The 22,671-nt window shown below is 45.8% G+C and overlaps 2 protein-coding genes across 9 annotated transcripts; one reads left to right on the plus strand and one right to left on the minus strand.

Moving 5' to 3' along the window:
* Positions 1-2,323: 2,323 nt before the first annotated feature.
* On the minus strand, positions 2,324-16,655 carry LOC129593440 (uncharacterized). Of its 5 annotated transcripts, XM_055489756.1 has the most exons (9): positions 16,187-16,655; positions 13,292-13,321; positions 8,287-9,595; positions 5,356-5,801; positions 4,493-4,809; positions 4,156-4,396; positions 3,864-4,086; positions 3,232-3,786; positions 2,324-2,910 (listed from the first exon to the last, which is right to left on the minus strand). In XM_055489756.1, exons 3-9 carry the CDS (start codon positions 9,473-9,475, stop codon positions 2,678-2,680), a joined length of 3,204 nt encoding a protein of 1,067 aa, XP_055345731.1. In that variant the 5' UTR covers positions 9,476-9,595; positions 13,292-13,321; positions 16,187-16,655; the 3' UTR covers positions 2,324-2,677. The 5 variants fall into 5 exon arrangements, with proteins under 5 accessions (XP_055345731.1, XP_055345730.1, XP_055345732.1 ...); XM_055489755.1 differs by lacking the exon at positions 13,292-13,321; XM_055489757.1 differs by lacking the exons at positions 13,292-13,321; positions 16,187-16,655 and adding an exon at positions 10,341-10,622.
* Positions 16,006-22,638, plus strand: LOC129593442 (uncharacterized). 4 transcript variants are annotated; one of them, XM_055489759.1, is made up of 9 exons: positions 17,424-17,726; positions 18,705-18,852; positions 18,952-19,345; positions 19,398-19,692; positions 20,182-20,280; positions 20,978-21,322; positions 21,418-21,618; positions 21,731-21,804; positions 22,123-22,638. In XM_055489759.1, exons 2-9 carry the CDS (start codon positions 18,726-18,728, stop codon positions 22,253-22,255), a joined length of 1,668 nt encoding a protein of 555 aa, XP_055345734.1. In that variant the 5' UTR covers positions 17,424-17,726; positions 18,705-18,725; the 3' UTR covers positions 22,256-22,638. The 4 variants fall into 4 exon arrangements, with proteins under 4 accessions (XP_055345738.1, XP_055345734.1, XP_055345735.1 ...); XM_055489763.1 differs by lacking the exons at positions 17,424-17,726; positions 18,705-18,852 and adding an exon at positions 16,006-16,675; XM_055489760.1 differs by lacking the exon at positions 20,182-20,280 and having other exon boundaries at positions 17,518-17,726.
* The last annotated feature ends 33 nt before the right edge of the window (positions 22,639-22,671 follow it).

The following is a 22,671-nucleotide window of genomic DNA, read 5'->3' on the forward strand; positions in this document are numbered from 1 at the left end:
CTTTTTCCCACGTTCCTGCTCTTCTACAAGCCGAAAAAAAACACTGCAGCCAGAGACACTCCGCTGACACACAGAACGTTCACATGTCTCAAATTTTTCTGTATAGTATGTACACTTATTTTTCACGTTAATTTCGATGGTTGTACCACTCGTTACTGCACAACCGGGCTGACAAGGGTATCGCTAACTTCTTAATCAGTATGACTGCAAAATATGTCCCACAAGTTATAAGTACATTCTTTCCAGAACTTTCTTAAACATGCAATATTTTCGAACACGAAATTGTATACTACACAGAATATTAGGGTTATCTTATTTACTGATTCATTCTAATGAAAAGGCATACTGGTTATACTTATCTCACTAGTTTAGGAGCAGTATATTACAGATATATGAATTTTGTTGATGAGTTATAAAGTTGTACAAGAACTTTTATAGTAAAAATACTTAAGATACCAATATCCAAGTCACAAAAATACAATTAACAGTTTATGACGGTAAGAAATAAGGCATGTTAATCGTGTGGTTATGTGGTGTTAATCAGCGCCCACCCGCCACGCGGGATGATCGGCCCAGTGGATCCCACTGAGCTTCCGAGCCATCCCCACAACGAGTGCGCAAGTGTTTCGGCAGCACTACTAACAGACAAGTGTGGACCAAGCAGGAAACGGCACAGCAGCCAATGTGTAATTAATACCATTCGCAGTGGCCGCAGACGCCGCACAAGTGCATCACAGTATATACGCAATTATTACATCCACATTCCTTAATCTCCAGCTCACAAGTGACCCTCAACATTTTTCTCCCATTCTTATTAAACGTTTCACAACTACATTACACCATACTGGTTCAAAATAAATACACTCATATACAGTATATTATACTTACGATTAATATATACTATGATCATTATTTCCACATGCACAATAAATAGGTATATGCTATAACTGGTACGCACATTGCTCTCAGATGCTGCATTGACCTTCTAAGTCTAACACCAGCACAGATAGCTGCATTAATGCTGCCCTGGGAATTGTCGGAAATTATAAATTAATTAATTATACAATTTGTGTGACATGTATAACTGTACACTTATATATAAGCATAAAGGTCATTTGCATAACAATCCAGCCTTGTTAGCCGGTCTGGCGAATCTGGGTTTAATTACTGCCTATCTGCATATTACTCGTACAATGTTTAAATTACAGTGTGCAGCATTGTGTGGTAAAGCGAATCCATTGTAGTTGTACCGAGGTGTCTTCAATCGTTCTGTGTGTTTATTGCATCGATGATCCCTTTACGCGCTGGACCTCGTGAAGGAGGGTAAAAATACGGTCACATGTGGCCGGGAGTCGAATAAACTGGGCTCATCGATACTCCAATTTCCGCTTATGAACAGCCAGCTTACCAACCAACCCGGCATATTGTGATGCTACGGCTAATCACACTATTCACCACTCTGCTCGCAACTACCCCTTGTGTACTGCGAAGTCGCCGAACAAACATAACCCCAACCGGCAATACGCAACCTCCGCTGGTCAAACTATTCATGCCCCCGTCTCATTACAAGTTGTAGATACCCTGTCATACAACAACATTATTCAATTTCATTCGTTCTCGTCTTGCTATAAATTTGTCCCATCTCGAACTAGAAAACATTTCGGACCAGAAACCATCCGGCTGCTAGGAAAGATGATCCAGCACCAATCAGGCGAACCGCGAGCACTGCAGTTTTTGCGTCAACGGATCAGCATAGAAATTCAGCGGGGAAACGCAGCATCTACAATGGAAACAGCACAACCAGCGGCGAATTTGGACGAAATCTTTTCTGTTATTCGCCCGCCTGTGTTTGTAGATGTTGCTATGTAGCTCGCTTGTGTTTTCAATTTCCCACGTTTTATGTAGAATGTGTGTAAAATTTGTTTCTCACAACGCGAATAAAAGTAGTTTTATAAAGTATATATATAGTATGAAGACAACATAATATATATGCGTACGATCTGCGCTTTCCCTCGTTTGTACAAGTAGTCGCTCGACTCATTCTCATGTCACGATTTCAACCGGCTTAAATCACGGTACGGCGTCGCTGTTGTTAGTGTTACAGTATTGTGTGTTCTTAATAATAACGACCGATTCATTCCGCTGAATGCTCTAACCAAACAATCTACCCGGAAGCGGCTCATCATGGCTGACCTTGGCAACGGAAATTGTGCTGCGCCACTGTCACGCTCAACCGCACCGGGCCACCACTGACCACTGGCCAGAAAATGCGCATCAAACCAACGAAGCGATAAAAAACGGACGGCGCATCGGTGCATCAGCGCAATTACCGGCTTTAATACAAATTATCGCAACAAGCAAATCACCTCTGGATGCAAAAGAACAGGCAACACATGTTTTGGCCCCACAAAAACGCAATCCGAGCCGCAATTAAACAAAACACAGGCGCCTCCTCCGGTCGGAGACTCATCCAGCCGCTCCCGCAAAATATACACTCTGTACAAACATCCCCACCCTCTTCACCCCAAACCAGAATTCCCAACATTAAAAAAACACAAAGAGCCCCCAGAAGGGGCAATTAGAAATAACCATAAAAAACGGAAATCGGTTTAGAACAATTCAAAAAGTTGTGCCAAAAAAAGTAAGAAAACATCCGTAGAACTCTTCATGCTGTCAGTCACTCCTTGTCCAATAACGGCGCCCCGGCAGCGGCCTCCAGCGGCAGGAGGGACTTGCAGAGGCTGTGTAGCGAGGCCAGGGCTTTGGCGCAGTCAGCCGTGTCGATCATCTGGTGCAAGGATGCTACCAGATTCTGTCGCTCCAGTTCGGCGTAGAAGCCGCACTGCAAACGTCCGGCGCACTCCAACTGGGTAATGTGCGTCTTGGAGCGCAGATGCTTTTGCAAATGTCCTATCGACAAAAAATAAAAACTGAATGCACCCTTCGAATTGTTCGAAATATTTAAGAGATCTGCTGCACTTGACGAAGAACTTATCGTAAACTGTCTAACAAAAATTTCTGTTTAACCTTCACCGCTATAAGAAGTGTACTATGTATGACAGAGTTTTAACAAAAAATTAAACAGTGGCAGTGTTTCTTGTGGATATCCAGCCAATAATTAATTACAATAACGCAATGATCACAATAGACTTGGATGTCAAAAAAACTACTCAACAAAATAAAACATTAAAAAGCTCGCTGATAAATTCTGAACAGGTGGCCGCAACTAACCATGAATTCGGAATCCGACGTTGCATTCCGAGCAAAAGAAGGGTCGAGGGTTGCTGCTATGGCCGTCCTTCCCCTGGGGCGAGACACTCCTTTCTCGTTTCCCGCGCGACTTCTTGTCTACTTTTCCGGCATCGTGGACGCGCCCGTGCAGCACCAGCTGTCCTTCCGTGGCGAACACCTTTCCGCACGTAGCACACGGCAGCTTGCTGCTGCCCAAGGGAGGTCCTTCCACCATGCGCCAGTCCGCCGGCGTCGTTTCTAGGGGCGGAGACTTGCGCAGCCGCACTGACAGATCCATGGCGTTCAGATCGCCCGGCGACGGCAGCGGCTGAGGAGGCGAACGGCCGGCATCACCGGGCAGGTTCATCAGCAGAAGCGGCGACCCGATTGCCACTGCCGCGGGGGGCTGCTGGTGCGACATGAGCATCTGTTGGATACGCTGCTGCACCAGCTGCTTCTCCGCTTGTTTAACACTGTCCACTTCCGTCACGCCGGGAGCCTCCAGTGGACGCGGCATCTGTACCACACTGCCGCGCTTTTTTCCAGCATTTTCAACTGCAGAAAGAAAACAATTATAAACAAATCCAGTGCATTACTTATTAAAAAATCATAAACAAGTCACTTATAATTACCTCGAGATTTCTCGATGCACTGCGGACAGACCATGTCTTTCTTAGACGTTTTCTTCTTTGACTGGACAGTAAACTTTCTCCGGCACTTGCTGCATGTCTCCCCATTATCCTCCTCATCGCTCACATCCTCCACGCTAATCTGCGTGGGGACGGTGCGCGGCTCGTAACGGACGGCCGATGTGGAGGGCTGTTCATCCGGCACCGGTGCCTGCATTGGAGGTCTCTGCAAGAAAAAACATGTTCATTATAGTATAGGGAAAATTCAACAGCATAATTTGCACGGACAACTAACCTCGAGGTACGTCAGTCGCAGGGACTCCGCCGGCAGGAAAGAGTTGAGACCGCGGCGGATGAGCTGGTTCTTGTGGTTGTACACCTCCACGCTGGTCGGACCGACGTGCAACGACTTCTTGAGCGCCGATGAGTAGTACACACTGTCCATCTTCTTCTTTCCGTACACCGATGAATCTACGTGGATGATGGGGTTTACATGAGGCGGACTGGTGCTCCATGCGTCTTGGTACATGGAAACCCTGTATAATATTCAACACACTTCAGACGTATGTTCAACACACTTTAAAGTTTAAACTAACTATTTCTGTAAGTTTTTTATCTGTTTATTTTATCACCTCTCGCCGATGGGCAAATGGATAGGCCTGGCCGCCCGGATAGTGGTGGTGGGTACACAAGAGTAGCGAAAGCTAGCCAGTGAGTGTCCTTGCTGCAGCAGCATCCGGTTGAAGGCTAGGTTGGAAGAGTACTGACGGGAGAGGTCAGCGTAAAAGTTGAGATGGCTGGCGTGGTTCTCATTGACGTACGTGGCGTAGCCAGCGTAATTGACTGTCTGGCCCAGACTGGAGCTGGACGGGACACCGCCTGTGTCCAGGCGGGCTGGCGGCGGGGCGGCTGACACTGTCGTTGTCGTGGTAGTGGCGGAATGGTTGGCCTGCGGGGTAAACACAACGCGACATGTCACAGCAACCTCTGATCAGCAACAATCAGCGACGCAGTGCACTTTGATCGCACTGCTGATGCGCTAGCTACGTGGAGAGGAATTTGATCAATTCCGTGTACACATGCAGACGCGCACAGAGACGGCATTTCATTCAGCACAAGCCCTACCTATCTCCATCGGCAAACTAGCAGATAGGAATTCGGCCGACGGCACTTTCACTAACAACTAAGAAGTACTTAATAACCGCTTTACTACAAACAACGGTCAACCATAACGCACAACAACACTTTTCAGAACCGAAAATCATTCCAAACTAACTTTTAGTTTACTGAATAGTTAAAAAAAATTGACACAATATAATGACTACCGTGGACATTTTCACAGTTTGCTAAACGCCAAAAGAACATTAATGGAAAGTCAGAGTTTGCTAGCATAAGCCCAATTAATTTGTCGGAAAACAACTCAACAACTGCACTTCAAGCCGAAATTAACTGACATTTCACCGGAAACTAAGGTCACAAAGCATATTATTCTCACCTGTGAACGTTGCACGGTGGGCTTCTTGACCACCGGTTCCTCCGTTTTGATTACTGTCTCCACAGGCGGCGCAACCGCCACTTCCTCCTCCTTGGGCACATGGAAGGATTTCCTTTTCTTAAGCGGCAACACTGAGGCTGCCTCTGCGGGCGGCACAGTGGTCGTCGGAGGCAGCGCGTGCGCCATGGCCTTGTTGAGGTGGCCACGCAGGGCGTTCAGTGTCTTTTCGTGCCCGTCATCGGGACGGCCAGCAGGCAAGACAGGCAGTGACGGAACCACACTGCCGCGGCGCTCCTTGTCGGGGTGGAAAGTGCCCAGTGTCTTCACCGTGCTGGCAAGGGGGCCGCTGTTGCGCACCGGCGGCGGCATCTCCTTTCTATCTTCGGGCGCGTGTGCCGGACATGGCTGGAATGTTCCGTTCGTCTGTACGGTGCGTCGGAGATTGCCTGCCAATGTGTCAACATTTAATTTTCGGCTCACTAAAAATTAATTTTCATACTACATTTAATGGTAGACTCGTAATTCGCAGTGTTGCTGGTATACGAGGAGGGGGTAAATGAGCTCGATGCACCCGAGCAAGGGGTAACAGAGCTCGTTATCTGTGACCGTGCCTGTGCAACACGGCCAGCCACCAAGAGACGGCAGCCCGTGCTATCACGCAGAACACCTGAAGCAGTCACTGAGCCCGATAGATTTTTGTTTCCATAGACTTGTATGCTAAACTGAATCACTTCTGTTTTGCATATTTGGGAACGAAACCAAGCAAATAACATTCCAAAAGAATTAGAAAAAATTCACGAGATTCTTAATACTAAACAAGTTCTGATTCATGGTGCAGGACACAAGTTATGGCCATTTATGTTTCTCGTAGACACAGCATAGAGTTTGTGCGTGGAACCCAACCGTTGATTCGAATGCTATGCTATGTCTACGAGAAACGCAAATGGCTATAACTTGTGTCCTGCACCAGGAATCATAACTTGTTTAGTATCAAAAATCTCGTGAATTTTTTCTGATTCTTTGGAATGTTATTTGCTTGGTTTCGTTCCCGAATGTGCAAAACAGAAGTGATTCAGTTTAGCATACAAGTCTATGGAAACAAAAATCTATCGGGCTCAGTGACTGCTTCAGGTGTTCTGCGTGATAGCACGGGCTGCCGTCTCTTGGTGGCTGGCCGTGTTGCACAGGCACGGTCACAGATAACGAGCTCTGTTACCCCTTGCTCGGGTGCATCGAGCTCATTTACCCCCTCCTCGTAGTTATCGACTTACTCTGTATTTTTTGAAAACTGGCAACCAAATATAGAAAAGATCGGCAATAAATGACTACCACTTCGTCCATCACTCAGATTGGCTTATCACTCGTCCGCGCTTGACTTTTTTAATTACTTATTTAAATCAGACTGAAATTTAAATATTTTCATCTAAAAAAGAATTATTAATTACAAAAATTTTTAATAAAAAAGAATTTGGCTTTCTAGAATATTCTGAATTTCCCTTGCGTGACCTTTGAACTGCTGTGCTGTGCTTTCAACGCTATACTGAGTGATCATTTCCCAGCAGTGATTTCCATCGCATTCGGAGTACTCTGATCTCACTCAATTGCCGTTTAATTCCGCATATTCATGCAGTCTTCATCGTCATCGAGTGCGCTGCACAGGTGCTGTGCATAACCTACTTTCCACCGCCTCAGCACTAAATATTAGTGTAAAATTCTCAATAGATACTTTTGTTGGCCCCAAACGAATCTCTCCATATATCTGTCTCTCCATCCGTCGGCGTGCAGCGTAACGACGATCCTCGCCGCGCTGCATGTTAGTGTTACGAACTAAGCAGTTAACCTTCTCTTGTCGCCAGTGCACTGCTCATATGCTGACTGCCAATTTGCAAGTCAACGCACAAACGGCCCATGTAATCGCCAGCGTTCGAAAAAACACCACTAACCAACCACTACTTGTATGAATCCTATCCGTGATGAGGTCCAAACTGCAACTCGCCAATATGCCGCTATCGCTTTTTTCTGCCCTACTGACGAGTCTGATGTGCAGACCCGCAGCAGCAAAGTGCAACCAAATGTATTCATCTCCCTCGGTCATATGATCGCTTATTCAACTCTAAACAGCTAAAAAAGACAGAAAAACCCGCGTCGCATTCATCTATACCCGCTTGTAATCCAAAACCATCAAAGCAGTTGTAAACAATACCAGAAAAATTCATAACCATCTCCTTCAAGCCAAGTGACACCCTAATGTTGACCACTCAGCTAGTGTTATACATACACCGTATATTCTCCTTTTCCTAGGGTAGCTTTTCAATAGCGCTGTAGAAAAAATTAGCAAAATGTATCGAAAAGTTTTATTATAATTACACTCAGAGCGCATTCTGATAATGTGTTTATTACATATTACATAATTCCTAAAACCTCTCAGTCTCTCCGTTTACAGAAGTATGCTAAAATATGCCAAAAAACAAATGCCAAAAAAGTCTAAACCACTACAGAAACAACAAAAATTCGCTATTAAATATACAAATAAAAAATGCAATGGCACGCTTTAAATGTTAACAATATTAGATACGCTGTTCGAAGAATTACACGTACATTATCGCGGTAAACAAGTGTGAGAAGACGGCGTTGATTAGGAAGTGCGCCAAAGGCCGATAAGTCGTGATCAGTCTTATGTAGCGATGATCGTTTACATATTCCCTTATCAAGGTTATCTCAACAAGCACAACCTAGGCCAACGCTGCCGTGCAACACCGAACACCCCAGAGCGCAGTGCGTCTTGCGTAAGCGTCTTAGCCACTGCAGTCGCACGCCAAAGTCCAACACAACCCCGCGTTACGGAGATGGAACACCGCGGCAAAAAACTTTATGCCTCAATACGGGGAAACATGCGAAAACAACTATTACTGTACAGTCAAATTAACCAACCTGTGGAGTAGGATCCATTATGGCTGATCGAGGACGGCAGTGACTCGGAGGACACTACCGATTCCACACTGGGCGACCGCGGCACCGTCGTCGCTAATCCGTGCGCCACTGTCTCCGGGACCAGGGTCACTTCCGGACGCACCCGTTTCCGACCGCGTTCATCTACAAACACCCACTCGTTGCCCTGCAGCACCGCCCAGCTGCCTTCGGCACTGCCGGCCACCACCAGCGTCCCGCTACGCGGATCAGAAGCCACTTGGTAGAGGAATCCCATCCCGCCCTTCCGCACGCTGACAGCGGTCAGTCGGCCCGCTTCCACTGGGCCCTGACTGCTGCTACCCACCAGCATCCCTTTCTCCTCGTACGTCTTAATGAGCAAATCCTTAATGGCACTGTTCTCCGGGTTCAGATAGCTGAAACCGGGCGTCATGGCCGTCGGCCGCTGCTCGGCGATCTCTTTGGCCAGTGTCTTGCGGTTCAGTTTGGACGACAGCAGATTCTTTACCATAGAACTGTCGGCCGACATGCCGGGCCGAATGCCCTCTGTCTCCCGCGACTTGCCCCGCTTACTGACTGTCGGCGAAGACTTAGCCACAATGTGGTCATTCTGGACGATCAACCGGGAAATGTGCTCTTCCAAAACATCCGACAGTGTCTTCCCGGGATCAGTGACTGATGTTTCCGGGGTGGGGTTGAACTTCAATTCCGACGTACTGCCGGCCGCAGCAGGCGTCGCCTCCTGGCCGAACGCAGTCCACTGGGGCTTGTTTTTGTAGGACTCCGGTTGAGAAAAAGGATCATTAATAATTTTGTTATCATCATCCGCCTCCGCCAGGTAATGCAGGTATTTTTTCTTCTTAGGCGGCAGGATCAGCTCGGTCTTCACCGGACGGGACGGGGGCGTCGACGTCCCGTACCAAGAGGGAAGTGTGACGTCCGAGGGGCTAGACAAGAGATTCCGGTTCTCCTCGGCGGATTTGGAAGACGAATCACTGCGGTTGTCAGCTGCGGTGGCCGTGTTAAGCCGTTTCAGTTCCGCACTGCTGACCTGCATCAACGCTTCAAAGGCCGACGTCGGTTCGCTTCCCGAACTGGTTTTACTCCGACGAGACTTCCTGCGTCCGGCCGGGAAGCCGTTGGCCGTCCGGGCCCGCGTGGTACGTCGTGGTCGACCGCGTTTTGGAGCCATCACCTCGATTCAGCGCTCAGTCGTTAAATCCTTCATACAACAGCCATAAAATAATTCCGCATAAATATCCACAAAATCAGGATGAAATTCCAGTCGTTTACAGCATTAAGACAACATCATCTGCAAAGAGAGAAAAGCCCTCTGTCAGACGAACAGCAAACATTGCTTAGTCATACAAGAATGCAACAAGTGGATGGGAGCAATCGATAATCAAGTAGGCCGGAAATGCAACTAACTAGCTGCTACGGCCAGACTGCTGCGCAATTCAAATTCAACACATAACACTCAGTCGTTCGCATGTGATTTTAATTATTATAGCCTGATGAATAAGTTTGGCGTTCGCGGGCACAGTACTGCACAACACAAAACAGCCTAACACGCCGCCAACAATCCTATCGATCTGCCGTATTTGTAGCTGGCCAGGCCAACCTTTGGACCGGCACGACAACGCTAACTAGGCCGATCCGATTCTATTAACTATCTGTGTACACACACAGTACACCCGGCGTTTATGCGTCCTCAACTCAACACGCACACACAACAACACAGACACCAGCCTGCCAGACAGCCACCACAAACCGGTTTCCTATTGACTCTGTCGGCCAACCATCCGGGGACCTTTCCAGCCGGAAACTGGCCCAAATTACCCATCTTTACGCCCGCTACAACAGGCGATATATGCAGCGCAAACGTAACAATGACCAGCAGATAGCGCTGCATGAAAACATACAGATTACATATACCAGCCGTCTATCTTTCCAGCAAAAACAATCGAACGATCGCATCTGCAACGTCCGTTAGAGGCCTGTGGGATATTGCACAATCACAGGTAAGTTACACTCACCGATAAAACATTCACACACACCTTATCACAGCAATCACACAACATCAACATATTCCCGCTTGTGCAAGCACCTCTTCATCACGTGACGGGCAAGTGTAATCCGCCAAGAGTGTTGTTCTTGGAAGCTTCCGCCCAACAACACATGGAAGAGTTAAAATAGCGCGCGTGCTACACAAGCCGCGGCAGCTGATGTACACGTACAACGAAATCTGCCGTCATAACGACACACACGCACTTTATTTTGCAGTGAATTTCTCAGCGGCACCGCTACTGTAGCTAGGCGAACACTCTCTGCATCAGCAGTACAGCGAGAGGAAAAAACTCTCTGCCATCGCTTCCGGCTAGCAACTGACACGTACGTGTCAACAAAAGATCGACTCGACTAAACCTGCCTTCTTCACCAGACACGGCTCGAGCGAAAAACCTGCTCAGGCAGCCATACAGTGTATGGCATACACACTCTCTCTCACTCACATCGCAATGCCCTCCCAGCGGTGCACACCGTCGACGTAATGAAACGAGAGGAAAAAACAAGTCTGTCATACATTCCCCAAATCAACCGATCACACACACTACACACGCTCATGTACCGACGACGTGGCGCCCTGGCCAGAATGATCACACAGTGGCCATTTTTCACTTTTTGGCGTCTTTGCGGTTGATCAGCAGCAGCTTCAGTATGGCCTGGGCGAATCTGTGCCACCGCGATGCTATTCACGGATCAGGCCTTTACGTAACTCCGCTGGCTACGCGCAGCTCCCATTTGCCATGGTAATTTACGCCAGAGCAAAAACTCACAGAAGTAAGGAAGTACAGGATATACGTATTTTTAATTTTAATAATACGACTATTAAATGTTCTCACCAAACCCCAGCTAACATTTTACACATTTGACCAATCGTATATTACTACCGGAACGGATAAACATAACAAAAGACATATAAAAATTATCAGCATTATCCTTTTAGCTTATTATACCGGTTTGCCAACGGCTGCCTCTAAGCGACAACAAAACACATGACGTCGGTGAAAAATATGCACATTAAAATGTGCCGAGCTCAGAGTTCAGTCGCTTCCTTACGCAGCAGAATAGGCAGTGCTGGACTGCAGTGGTTTGGGTAAGGGGGGATCCATAAATTACGTACGCAGCGAACCAGGGAAGGACGGGTTCAAAAAATGTGACAAGCTGTGACGGCCCCGGCGAACCCAGGGGGGAGGGGGTCGTCAGCTCCATGTATTACGATTGAGCGAACCAGGGGGTAGGGGTCAAGCAAACGTGACAGACCGCTACGAAGGGGGAGGGAGGGGTGAAAAACTCGTGGTTTTCTGCGTACGTAATTTATGGATGCTCCCTAAATAAAAGTGCTGTACAATGACATTTCTGCTCCGGTTGCTCTTCAGCTAACGCCGGTCTGGGCCTGGCACTGGCAGTGCCTGATCATGTGAAGGAGAAGCAGCGCGCTTTCCATGCACAGCTGGTGCAGTGGGCCAAGCTAGAGAAGCCAGCTAAATTTAGCCAACACACTAGCAACATCACTGAAAACAGCCATGGCGTTTGCCTTTACTGTCATTGCGAAACCAGCCGACCACGCGCGGTTATAATTTTAGCGCATAACACCACGCCACACAACAATTAATATGGCCCGCGCCAAAAATACATACGGGATATTTTTAACCCCCTCGCCAATCCTTATCTTTATTTTTGCAACAGAAATCCCTGACTTGTCTATTTCTTTTTTTGTGTCAAACGCTTTCTCCTCGGCCATTCCACGTATCGGCAATTTCTTCACCTATGTACACGAGTAGCTGTTGTTTCATTGCAGCGTCGAGGCAACCGGCCCGTTACACGACGCCCGTAACCGCCGCCTGCATGTTCTCTCTGGAGTCTGGCGGGAACGGCGTCTTTATCTTTATAGCGCTACACACAAAAGCTAGTGGAGTGGCCTTGCCAAAGGAAGACATTCCTACGTGGAGATTCGATCAATAATGCTTGTGCGTAAGGTAAACCGGATAGGCATATGCATACAAGCACACACACACATTTACACATACAGTACACAACCGGCAAGCCAACACAGCACACTTTCGCCCGAACAAAGATCAAAGATCACATTTTCCGTGACATCTTTAACTGGCCAATCTACGTCGAATTTGGGCCTATTAGCTCGTGACATCCTTCGTCTAACAAGCGCCAACTTGTGCGCCCTAGCTTAGCATCGATACGACCACAAAAACAAAATATTCCCGCAAGAGTCCCGCACTAATATCGATCCATCCGGCCTATTCTAACACGACCACACACCATCCATATTTCCCAGAGACTGCACCTGCAGATCCACTCAACGCAGTACTGTGTATTGTACTACGATTGCAGTCTGTAGATGTAATACTGTACGCAGTGCATTGTATGTAAGTGTTGTAAATCGTACAGTGTACACGCTGCCAGTGCCAATAAAAGAAAATACCAGCAATTTATTATGATGGCTTATTGATCAGCAGGAGAACAGATGAGTTACAGCTTACATCGAGGCAGCATTTACGTGGCTGTTTAGCGCCAGCAAGGAAAATCATTCAGAGAAATATATTATAAGTACTTAAACCGTACCAGCGATATTAACTTTACTGCATGCCAACACCGATGTTGTGAAACTTATTTGATGTTATTATTATCAGCGTACAAAAGTGGACAAATAATTCAACAGCCATGTAGTACTGATTTTATGAATATCATTTGTGCAGCCTTCATAAATAGTATGTACTATGTAGCGCTAATCTCTCCGCCCATATTTCACAACAAACAGTGTTAGATGTTTATATTTGCTGGTAGCATGATGTAATTATTTGTGTACAATTAACAATAATTATAAGTATTCACTCTAATTTCAAAGTGTTCAGTTACTGTAATCAATAAACCAGGAAGTAGCTGTACCATAAAATATGATCTCCGTATGCGATTTACATAAGGACCGTACCTGTAGAAAAGGTCGCAAAACGCCGGTTATCTAAAACGTTTTCCAACGATGTAAACAATAGAGAATGTAGTTGTAATGCACTAATGAAAGAAAATATTGAACGGCAGCAACTGCAATGTGGAAGCCAAATAACTGGTTGCTTAACCTGATGTACCGTAAGTACACAAGTAGCGAAATAATGACTAAATCACAAATCTAACTGCAGGCAGTAGCAACTAACATCTAACCAAGCGCGGATACACTTTGGCCGCTGCACAATGATTTCCCACGCATGTATGTACATTCAAACAGATTCACGCCCATAACAAACGCTAACGATATTCAGCGCACATACACACACACCACGCAAATTATGCGAGCAGCCAGTCTGAGCCGTGCTGGTTGGCGTGACGTCACTTTCCCACACCGGCAAAACCAGTTCGCATTGGCAAGCGGCTCTTATCGCTGGCTGCTAATCGTTTAAAACATTTCAAAGCCAGCTGCTGCTGCTTAGTAGACCACAAACTACTGTGCAGAGGGACAGAGTGTGGCAGAAGGAGGCGGAGGCTGACTCACATACATACACATGTAACTAAAAATATCCCACTGCGACTGGTCATATTTCTGCAGTCTGACTCTGCAGCGATACACATCTCATCTACTGCAACACAAAGGCTAAAGCACAGCACAGGGAGCGGCCTATGCACACGAAATGGAGCCCTGTAATTGCCAGGCCGACTAGTATGAGTGCAAGTCAGGAAAGGCAGACACGCAAATTATGACTAAATAGACAAAATTTTCCAGACTTCTCGACGCCGCATATTTGATTGCTTTTCCACAAAAGCTGGGGCTTCCCTCGCCTCGATAAGTTGGTAACTGATGATGACCACTGACTCTTGCCGATTAATCCGCGCATGCCCAACAAAAGAATTCTTTCCCAGCACTGCCACTCGTCACGTCTAAACAGCATCTGCTGCGCACGGATTAACTTGCCCCGCAGTACTGTACCCGTGTACCGTAGTGCACAGCCAATGCGCTGTTTCAGTTCAGATTATCGTTTATGCATTCGAGCGATTACAGTTAAATGTTTTTACGGTTTCTCTACGCACCACCATTACAGTACAACGATACGCCACGCTCAATAATAAAAGGCGACGATTACGAGTTTTACCCCACAGATGTAACACCCGTTGATACACAGAAAGCAAATTTTTGCAATTTAAGCATACGAGAACACATTCAGTGTCGAAATTAAAATTATAAAATACGAAAACTTCCGGTCAAAGGATATCTCCAGACCCAGTCTCTACTCTCTACAGATACAGTACATTAGTATGCATGTCGCGAACCTTGACAACAAATAATAATATCAAGAAAAACCATGCCATCGGATGCTCAAATTGTGATGACACAGCACTTCGACAAAAAAATTTGTTGAAAACTTTACGACGCAATACGTTAGTCAATTTTAATTCATTTATCGCTTTAATATAATCAGTACGAATATAAAAGCACGGTGTATACTTATAAGGTGATATAAGAATTACAGTACTGAAGTAACTGACCACGAACTTTTTAAAAAGCGAATACAAAAATAATATTTTGCATTTCAACATCTTTCAACACCATTTCGCAATATAGATATAACACTTCCGACTCGTGTGTGATAAATTTACAAAAGATATTGCAAACAAATATTACGCTTTCTCTGCGTAGATAGGGCAATATTTCTCCGAAAGAGCTACATACAATACTACATAGCGCATGTACAATAGTGTATCGTGAAAAAATTACTCGAGTCTTGAGATGATAGCAATTATTAGTGTACTGAATACCAGGTACGTGTACGATAGTAGCTACGAGGCACTTGAAGTGTCAACAAAAAGTGCCTACACAAAAATCGTGCCTGACTCAGCTGGGGCGGTGAACGTTGAAAGCGCCTTTTCGTGAGCAATGACACCGCACAATCAGCATTCCCAACAGAAAAAAACATACATGATACCACCAATGCAACACCAAAAAATCCAATGCAACTGGTGCATCAACAAGCGAATTTGTGCCAAGTACCTAGCCTAGCCGGATCGCTGCGTTGCCATATTCAGCGCAGTGGTGACGTCGTTGCCGCTGTTTACATAGGCTAGCAAGTAGCGAAATATATAAGTAATCTTGCTAATTATGCGGTAGCGTGATTGCAAATTGAAGCGCGAACGATACTGTACAATACACAGGTTCTCTGATGTCAAAATTAACAATACACTATTGTTAAAAATGTAAACTGCAAAGCTATCCCCGTGCATAGTATTGTGTATTGTCTATACTGCCGCCTGCATCGTTCCAGTCACCACCCCACTCACTGCGGTCACTACTGTAACAAAAAATCAAATCGACTTACGACTGATTGCTTAATTTACAGTGTTACACAGGTAAGTACGATAGTATGTCGAACAACGCGGAAACTTGATTTTAAGTACTTGCACAGTACACTAAAATTGTCACTATAATTTAGTACAGTACTTACTTCAATACAATAATCACGAACTTTCCGTTTATTAAAATATCTATATAAATAAAGTAATACTAAAGCCTAATACTAAACTAATGAAGTACAGTACTTAAGTACTGTAATTGAAAATCCAGATACTGTTGCTCTAGCAACGAAATCAAAAGAAAAACAAAAAACAACGGCGCATCGCCGCATACTCACAGCACAAACAAATCGTTAACATAACATGCAAAGCAAGCAAGCAACATATTAACATGCCGAAACACGAGAATTCGCCCTGTTCTAACAGTTTATAATACCTTTAACCTTATAGTACTACGGTACTTCCTACGAGTACTTAAGTAGTTCTTCTTTCTAGTACTTACCTACCAGTAGTAGGCTAACATTTCGTGCTAATCATCTAATGTACGTACCTGTTCTCCTTTTTGAGCCAGATGCTTGGATAGACACCTGCAGAGCGAATCGTCCCAGTGCGTACTGCCTAATTATAACCCGGAATCCACAGAATGAAATAGGAGTAATCCCGAATAAACTGCAGTTACTGCACGTGAGCGAGATTAAAATGAAGACGGCATTCACAGCACGGTCGGATACGTATGTTCTGTCTGACAATCAGCGCCACTGATTCCACTGCGCAGTACTGACTCGGCCTGCTTCGCGAGGTCAAATGACGCAGCTGGCCGTCTACAAGACAGCTCTGTCTCCGGCCTTTATCGGCGCTGAATAATGGCATTGGCGGGCACGTATCCACCCACGTGAAGAATTTCTACAGGACCGATAGTAATCACACGGATCCCGATGCACCGAGTTTTCCAAGAAAATGCGAACAAAGGACGACGGTCAGCGCACTGGGCCGGAAGCCAGTCGCGAGACCGAGCGGGACTGAAACGACAAATCAAAATGTAAAAATGATGTTATGCATGGTCAGAAATTGATAGTATTCGTTATAATGACGTTATTAACAATCTGTCTCAGAACAGTCAACATAAAAATGTTATGGCATAAAAATCGAAATAGAAAAGTAGGAAAAGTAGTGAATTCGTATTTACATAACAAATGTCCCCGACGGAGTGTAAATCTTATGGCCTAAAAAAGGAATTCTATTATATATAAAATAATCATAACAAAAATTAATGTCTTCGACTCATTGTAAGAGTTATGAAAAGTTGGCAATATCTGAGTACGGAGCGGTACGAAGCGAACTTTTTTTCGGCGGACTTGCCGAAAATTCGGTACGCCCGTATTCGAGTTCGCAATGCTGCTCCTTTTGTTGCGAGTTGTACTGCCCTCCGCTCTCAGAAACCCGCTTATAATTAGATATTAGATTCGTTTTCGGGTCAGAAACGTGTACGGCACGATATCTCTAAGATAACTAAACTTATTGTTAGAGTTTATACCACGGACCAGACTTACTACACTGAACTTAAAATTCTTAAAATTTAGAGCATTCCCACTTTTTCGAAAAGGATTCAGTTTTTTGGCAAAAATAGCTGTGCAGTGTGCATCCGAAACATAGCGAAAAGAATAAACTATTTGTAATTTGTGCGATTGAATGCGTAGAGTCGCCGTAGACATCAGACAAAAATCTTTTGATGCTCGTATCTTTTGGAATCCTGTTTTTCCTTATTTTGTGTGATTGGTTGGTGTGCTCATAATTGACAATCCTGATTGGACGTGTTGATCCAACTGGCTGTTCAAGGCGTTCGGTGGATCTGAATGTAACGGTTGATTTATAACTTTACAGTTTTCACTTTTCGCTGATACGGTAATCAGGACAAAACTCTATCATCCCGGATCCTTCCTCGATGTTGTAAATTATCCGGAAATTGCGTAGCTTTCACTTCTTCGCACTCAGTGGTTCCCTTTTTGAGATACCTTATGTGTTTGCACTGGTCTGGTAACTGTGCTGCCATTGACTGAGTTTGTCTTTGAAACAGCGATCTATGCTTGAAGGTGAGCAGTACTGCACGCATTTCATAATGCAGCTCGAGGAGCGTCTTTGGTCCTCGACTCCTCGTTTACCATATTTCCGACTACTTCTGAGAGTATTTAAGAGTAGCTTGTTAAATCCTTTTCTTAGATTAAGCTATTAGCTATCCATGTTTCGGCCTTATCCATTGGCCGTGAAACTATCGTGAATGGATGTGGATACGAGCGTTGCAGGTATTACAGTGGACTGCGAAAAGGTGTTACAACGCGCGCAACCAGGCACTTTTCTGTACTAAGACAGGCAAATTCGTGACTGGCCATCGGCCTGCTGGTATTAACACATGCACCTTGCGCATTTCCCAACGAAAACAATCAACCGATATCTCAAACGAAAGAGAAAAAAATTTTAAAAATTTTGATACCAAGCAAGTTGTTCTTTATGGGATCTAAGAGAAAATCGACGCACCTAAAGTTTCTCGTAGACATAGCATACGATTTGAATCCACGGTTTGGATTCAGTTTTAACACAGAAATCGTATGCTTTGTCTACGACAAACTAAAATGGCTCGATTTTCTCTTAGATCTCGTAAAGGATCACCTGTTTGGTACCAGAATTCTTGAAATTTTGTTCTCTTTCGTTTGAGATATCGGCTGATGGTTTTCATTGGGAAATGCGCAACGTGCAAGTGTTCAAATTCTTGCGCGTTTCCTGTGTATTGGTCATTTGGTCTTGGCCATTTATTGGGATTGGACATTCGGTCGCGGACCGAATGTAACAGGTTTTCGCAGTCCACTGTAACTGCAACGCTCGTCTCCAAACCCATTAATAAGCTGATAAGCCAGGTACGATTTCGGAACTCTCGGTCGTTCCTTCGCTGGGTTGTGTTCGAAAAGACCGCAACGTAGGATAAACTGTGAACTAGCCATCGTTCTTAGCCAACTTCACATAATATTTGTGGAGTTGCAGTCGATGGCAGGTTGAGCATGTGTTGGGTTTTTCAGCTTTGTAACACGGATGATGTCATGTCAAGTGCTGTGAATGTCTGGTGTTGGAATTGCGTTGGTATTTCTGATTGGTGTCTTGTAGCGTTTGTACTCACCTTCTTCATTTTCCTGATTTATTTTCTCTTCGGTCTGTTGCATCCTAAAGGTACTCACGTGGCCCCTTCTCGCGTTCGCGCTTTTGCGAAAGTTCCCTCAGTTTTAAAATGTGTTGAATTTAATTTTTCTGTTTTGATTCGGCTTCAAGGCGCCGTTCAGGAGGATCCTTCCACGGCCTTGGCGGACAGCCTGGTAATGGATCCTGTGCAGTCCGAGGCTCTTGCCTTTCCCCACCTGGCCCACGTCAACGGCCAGCGCGGTTCGACCCCCGAGGGCGATAGCTCCACGCTGCTCGCCACAACGCCTGTGGCCGCCCCAGTCCGCAGTAAGGAATCCAGTGCCGAACCCTTTAGCGATCGCGTCCTCAAGCAACAGGCGGTGGCGGAGGCCCTGGCCTCCGCCAACATGGTGGACTCGCTGGACGTGCAGTTCGCCATTAAGAGCCTGGAAAACGGGTCGGGCGATGCGTCCACTCCCACGCTCGTCTCCGCCGACACGTACTCGCAGGATGTGGCCCGGGCCGTGTCCAGCGAAGTCTTTGGGTAAAGCGCTTGAAATGATTTCCCAGCATTTGGTTTAGCGTTGGTTGTCCAGGGAGAACGGTCTGGATTTCCTGGAAAATGCTGGTTCGACGAACGCCATAGAGTCAGAGTTGGCGCGTCAGTCGCTGTATCAGAAATTCGACCCATATGTCGCGGAAACTGCCCCGAGCCGACCGCTGCCGGAGCCCGCATTCAAGCGTCCCTTCCCGCCGCAGAGCAGCACAGCCAATCTCGACATGATCGCGGCCATGCAGCACAAACGCGATGCCATTCTCCGACAACAACAGCAGTCGCAGTCCACGGCTGAAACGCAGCCGGCCCAGTTGTGCGGGATTGAATTGGCGCAAGTAAGCTTTGTTATCCGTTTACAATGTACATACTACATAGTGTACAGTGCGGAGCGGGAAAGTTGCGAATCCCATTTGGAAGCAATGCTCTTTATGGTATTTATGCATTGCATCCGGCCGAGGCAGCAAACTCAGTCTGACCAACAGCTGATATCGAGAGTAGAAAATCTTTTGTGCACCTGTGCTGCGCGGTGAGTCATGAGACGGTAGAGTTTTCCATTTTTCCCTGCACCGTAATGCAATGTTTATCGATTTTCGCCTGCCCTTCCCTAACTGACGGATGTTAATGCTTTTTCATACATTCATGTCTCTTACCGCATGAGCCATTGGCAGCGCATTCAGACGAACGATTGATCTGCTGATGGAAGAGTTTTGATAGTTGCGCGTGTATGTTTGCGACTCATTGCTGAGGTCCTTGCCTCTTAATTGTGATTATGATCAGTCGTCGTAATCATCGCGGGTTGTGAACGAGTAATAATGTTTTTATAGCCGAATTCACGGCCTGATGTTGTTGCTGATCGCGATGCAGCCGCTAATGTGAAAAGTACGCCTAAAGCTACTCCGCCGATCACCCAGCCGCGGCATCAGGTACAGAGTCTACAGACCGTACAGTCAGTGTGTGTTGCAACTTGCTCTCAAGTACTGTCGTCTGCCGTGTGAGAGAATTGGTTGATTTAAATGACGACCGGCACGTTTTTTTAAGTACTGGATATCTTAATTTTTTGGCCGCTGTATAATTTCTGTTCGACATGCCAAGAACGCTTCGACATCTGGTATGTTGCTTCGCTTCATGAAGTCCGTTTTTTTTCGCGTTTCATACATTTGTAGAAAGAACTTTTGCCCGACACATAATTATGATAAGTGCAAATTAGGTTTTCTGTTTCTGCAATTCTTAAATTTAACGTTTCATGTTAACAGTAGAAGTAGGAAAATTACACAGTACCTCGTACCGGTTGACAGTAGTCATTGAGTCACTTCTGAGTAGGCACTAGGCAGTAGTATTCATGGTCAGTAGTTCTTTATAAAGCAAATATTCGCCAGACCTTCTTTTTATACCATACATAATTAAATTTTCGTTCGACTCAGTAACGACTGCACGAGCATTCCTGTAGCAGTTGTAGTTTATTGAAATAGGTGTAGAGCTGCTCATGAGGATTTAATTGAAAGTAGTCGAACAGACAAACATTTGGCATGATAATAATTTGTTATTGTACGACTACGTATTAAACTGGTTGGTGTGTGAATAACTGGAATACTCAAAAGAGTCAATACTCGTGTTGCATAGACGCAGACGCTGGACAACTCTATTGCGCCGCCGATGAATGGTGGGGGTGGGCAACACGCTGTGGTAAATGGCAACGGAATGGGCGGCGAAGATGATGAAAATGAGAACGCTGATGAGCAGCCCATACCGACATATCCACCGGGCAGTCTGGTTAGTCTGTCAACGCCACCGCAGCGCCCCGTGACACTGCGCACCAAGAATGCCAAAATGACCAGCAACAGCGTTCACCGTACCCTCAACCGCCGCTCCGTTCCCGCCGGTGTCTTCGCAGAGGGCGAGCACTTCAAACTGGCCATGGAGGACTCTCAGCCCAGCAACTATTCGGGTCTCCCGGATTTGCCACCGGTAAGTGTTTAGTAAATACTCGTTCTAACACTCTTTTTTGTCTAACTTTCGGATTATCCGTGACTGTTTTCTCTTGCATTTGTCCGCTTTGTCAGGTGTGGGAGAATGTAGTGGCCATGTACGAGGGCGTGGTGCAGACGCTGCTGGCCAAACTGAAGACCTTCCAGGAGGAGACAGCCGCGGCCAAACAGCGGGAGGCGCGCGCTATCGCCGACCAGGAGGAGATGCACCGGGTTTTTGTTTCCCTGCACGAGCGCTTCGAGACAAGCAAGTCTGTGATTAGCACCTACAAATCGGTATGGTATGCACTGCTCACATGCGTCGTCAGTGTGTTTGTTACACCCGGAAGTAGCCGTTAAGTGAACATTTAGCCGCCTGCCTGACTGCCATGTTGCTGCTTGCTTACAGAATCAAGAGATTCTGCAGAGGGCCTACGATGAGCTCAACGCCGAGTTCGCTCCGCAGCAGCAGGAAATGAAACGGTAAGTTGGGGAGAATTATGCGCAGCGGCTATAACCAGTTTTCCTTGAAGGCAGTGCTTCCATTGTGTGGAGTGTTGACATTATTAACTTGAGAATTGTGGTGAGGTTTCTTTTGATATCATGATAATTCATTATTGGTACCCATTTTCTATCCATGAATATATGCTTTTCCATATATACAAGTATTTGAGTCTTATTCTGTTCGTAAATTTTGTCAACCCAAAAACAGCATGCGAAATCCCGTATGAATTAAAGGACCAGCGATGGGGCGTGTATGACGTTGGGCGGTTGTTTGGAATTTTTTATGTGTCATTATAGTGTGCAAGCAGTGAACCGTATGGTCGAGATGAAGAACCGGCAGCTGGAAGATCAGCTGGAGAAAAAGAAGGAGGAAATCGCGGAAATGGCCAAGATTGTGGACGATCTGATCAGCGGCAGCAAGGAGGGTTGAAGCGCCCATCCCTTTTCGCTGTTGCTGCCGGTGGTCGGCGGTTGATTACGTATTGTGTTCCTGACTGAGAGTCTACTCACTGCTGCCTGCAGACTTTTGAATCTAGGTTTTTTAATGTGTCTGCGCTTCTTCGTCATTTACAGATCTGCGCATTGACTCAGTCATGTTGTTGGCAAAAGCCGTTTTTTTGTTTACACTTAGATGCAGTGTGCTTCCAAATCCCCTGTTTTTTGCTTCTCGTGAGCGGATGATTACCCATTTTTGGAAATGTACATTTTGATTGGCGTTTTTCCTGTGCTCTTGATAATTCTGGATTTTCAATTTTGCAAGCTGTACATTTTCGGTGGTTATGCCAGAATAAAATTTTCTGAAAAACAACCGTAGGCTGCTTAATAAAAAACTTGAATCATTATTTT

The sequence above is a fragment of the Paramacrobiotus metropolitanus genome, unplaced genomic scaffold, assembly GCF_019649055.1.
Source record: "Paramacrobiotus metropolitanus isolate TYO unplaced genomic scaffold, Prichtersi_v1.0 Parri_scaffold0000061, whole genome shotgun sequence".
Classification (NCBI taxonomy): Eukaryota; Metazoa; Tardigrada; class Eutardigrada; order Parachela; family Macrobiotidae; genus Paramacrobiotus; species Paramacrobiotus metropolitanus.

Excerpts from the sequence above, each read along its gene's own strand:
- LOC129593440 (XM_055489755.1), bottom strand. The coding sequence starts at position 9,475 with ATGGCTCCAAAACGCGGTCGACCACGACGTACCACGCGGGCCCGGACG. Across the intron at positions 4,397-4,492 it reads CATTTGCCCATCGGCGAGAG|GGTTTCCATGTACCAAGACG; the intron begins GTGATAAAATAA and ends AATATTATACAG. Across the intron at positions 4,087-4,155 it reads TGCGACTGACGTACCTCGAG|AGACCTCCAATGCAGGCACC; the intron begins GTTAGTTGTCCG and ends TTTTTCTTGCAG.
- LOC129593442 (XM_055489759.1), top strand. The coding sequence starts at position 18,726 with ATGTCAAGTGCTGTGAATGTCTGGTGTTGGAATTGCGTTGGTATTTCT. Across the intron at positions 18,853-18,951 it reads CGGTCTGTTGCATCCTAAAG|GCGCCGTTCAGGAGGATCCT; the intron begins GTACTCACGTGG and ends TTCGGCTTCAAG. Across the intron at positions 19,346-19,397 it reads GTGTCCAGCGAAGTCTTTGG|GGAGAACGGTCTGGATTTCC; the intron begins GTAAAGCGCTTG and ends TTGGTTGTCCAG.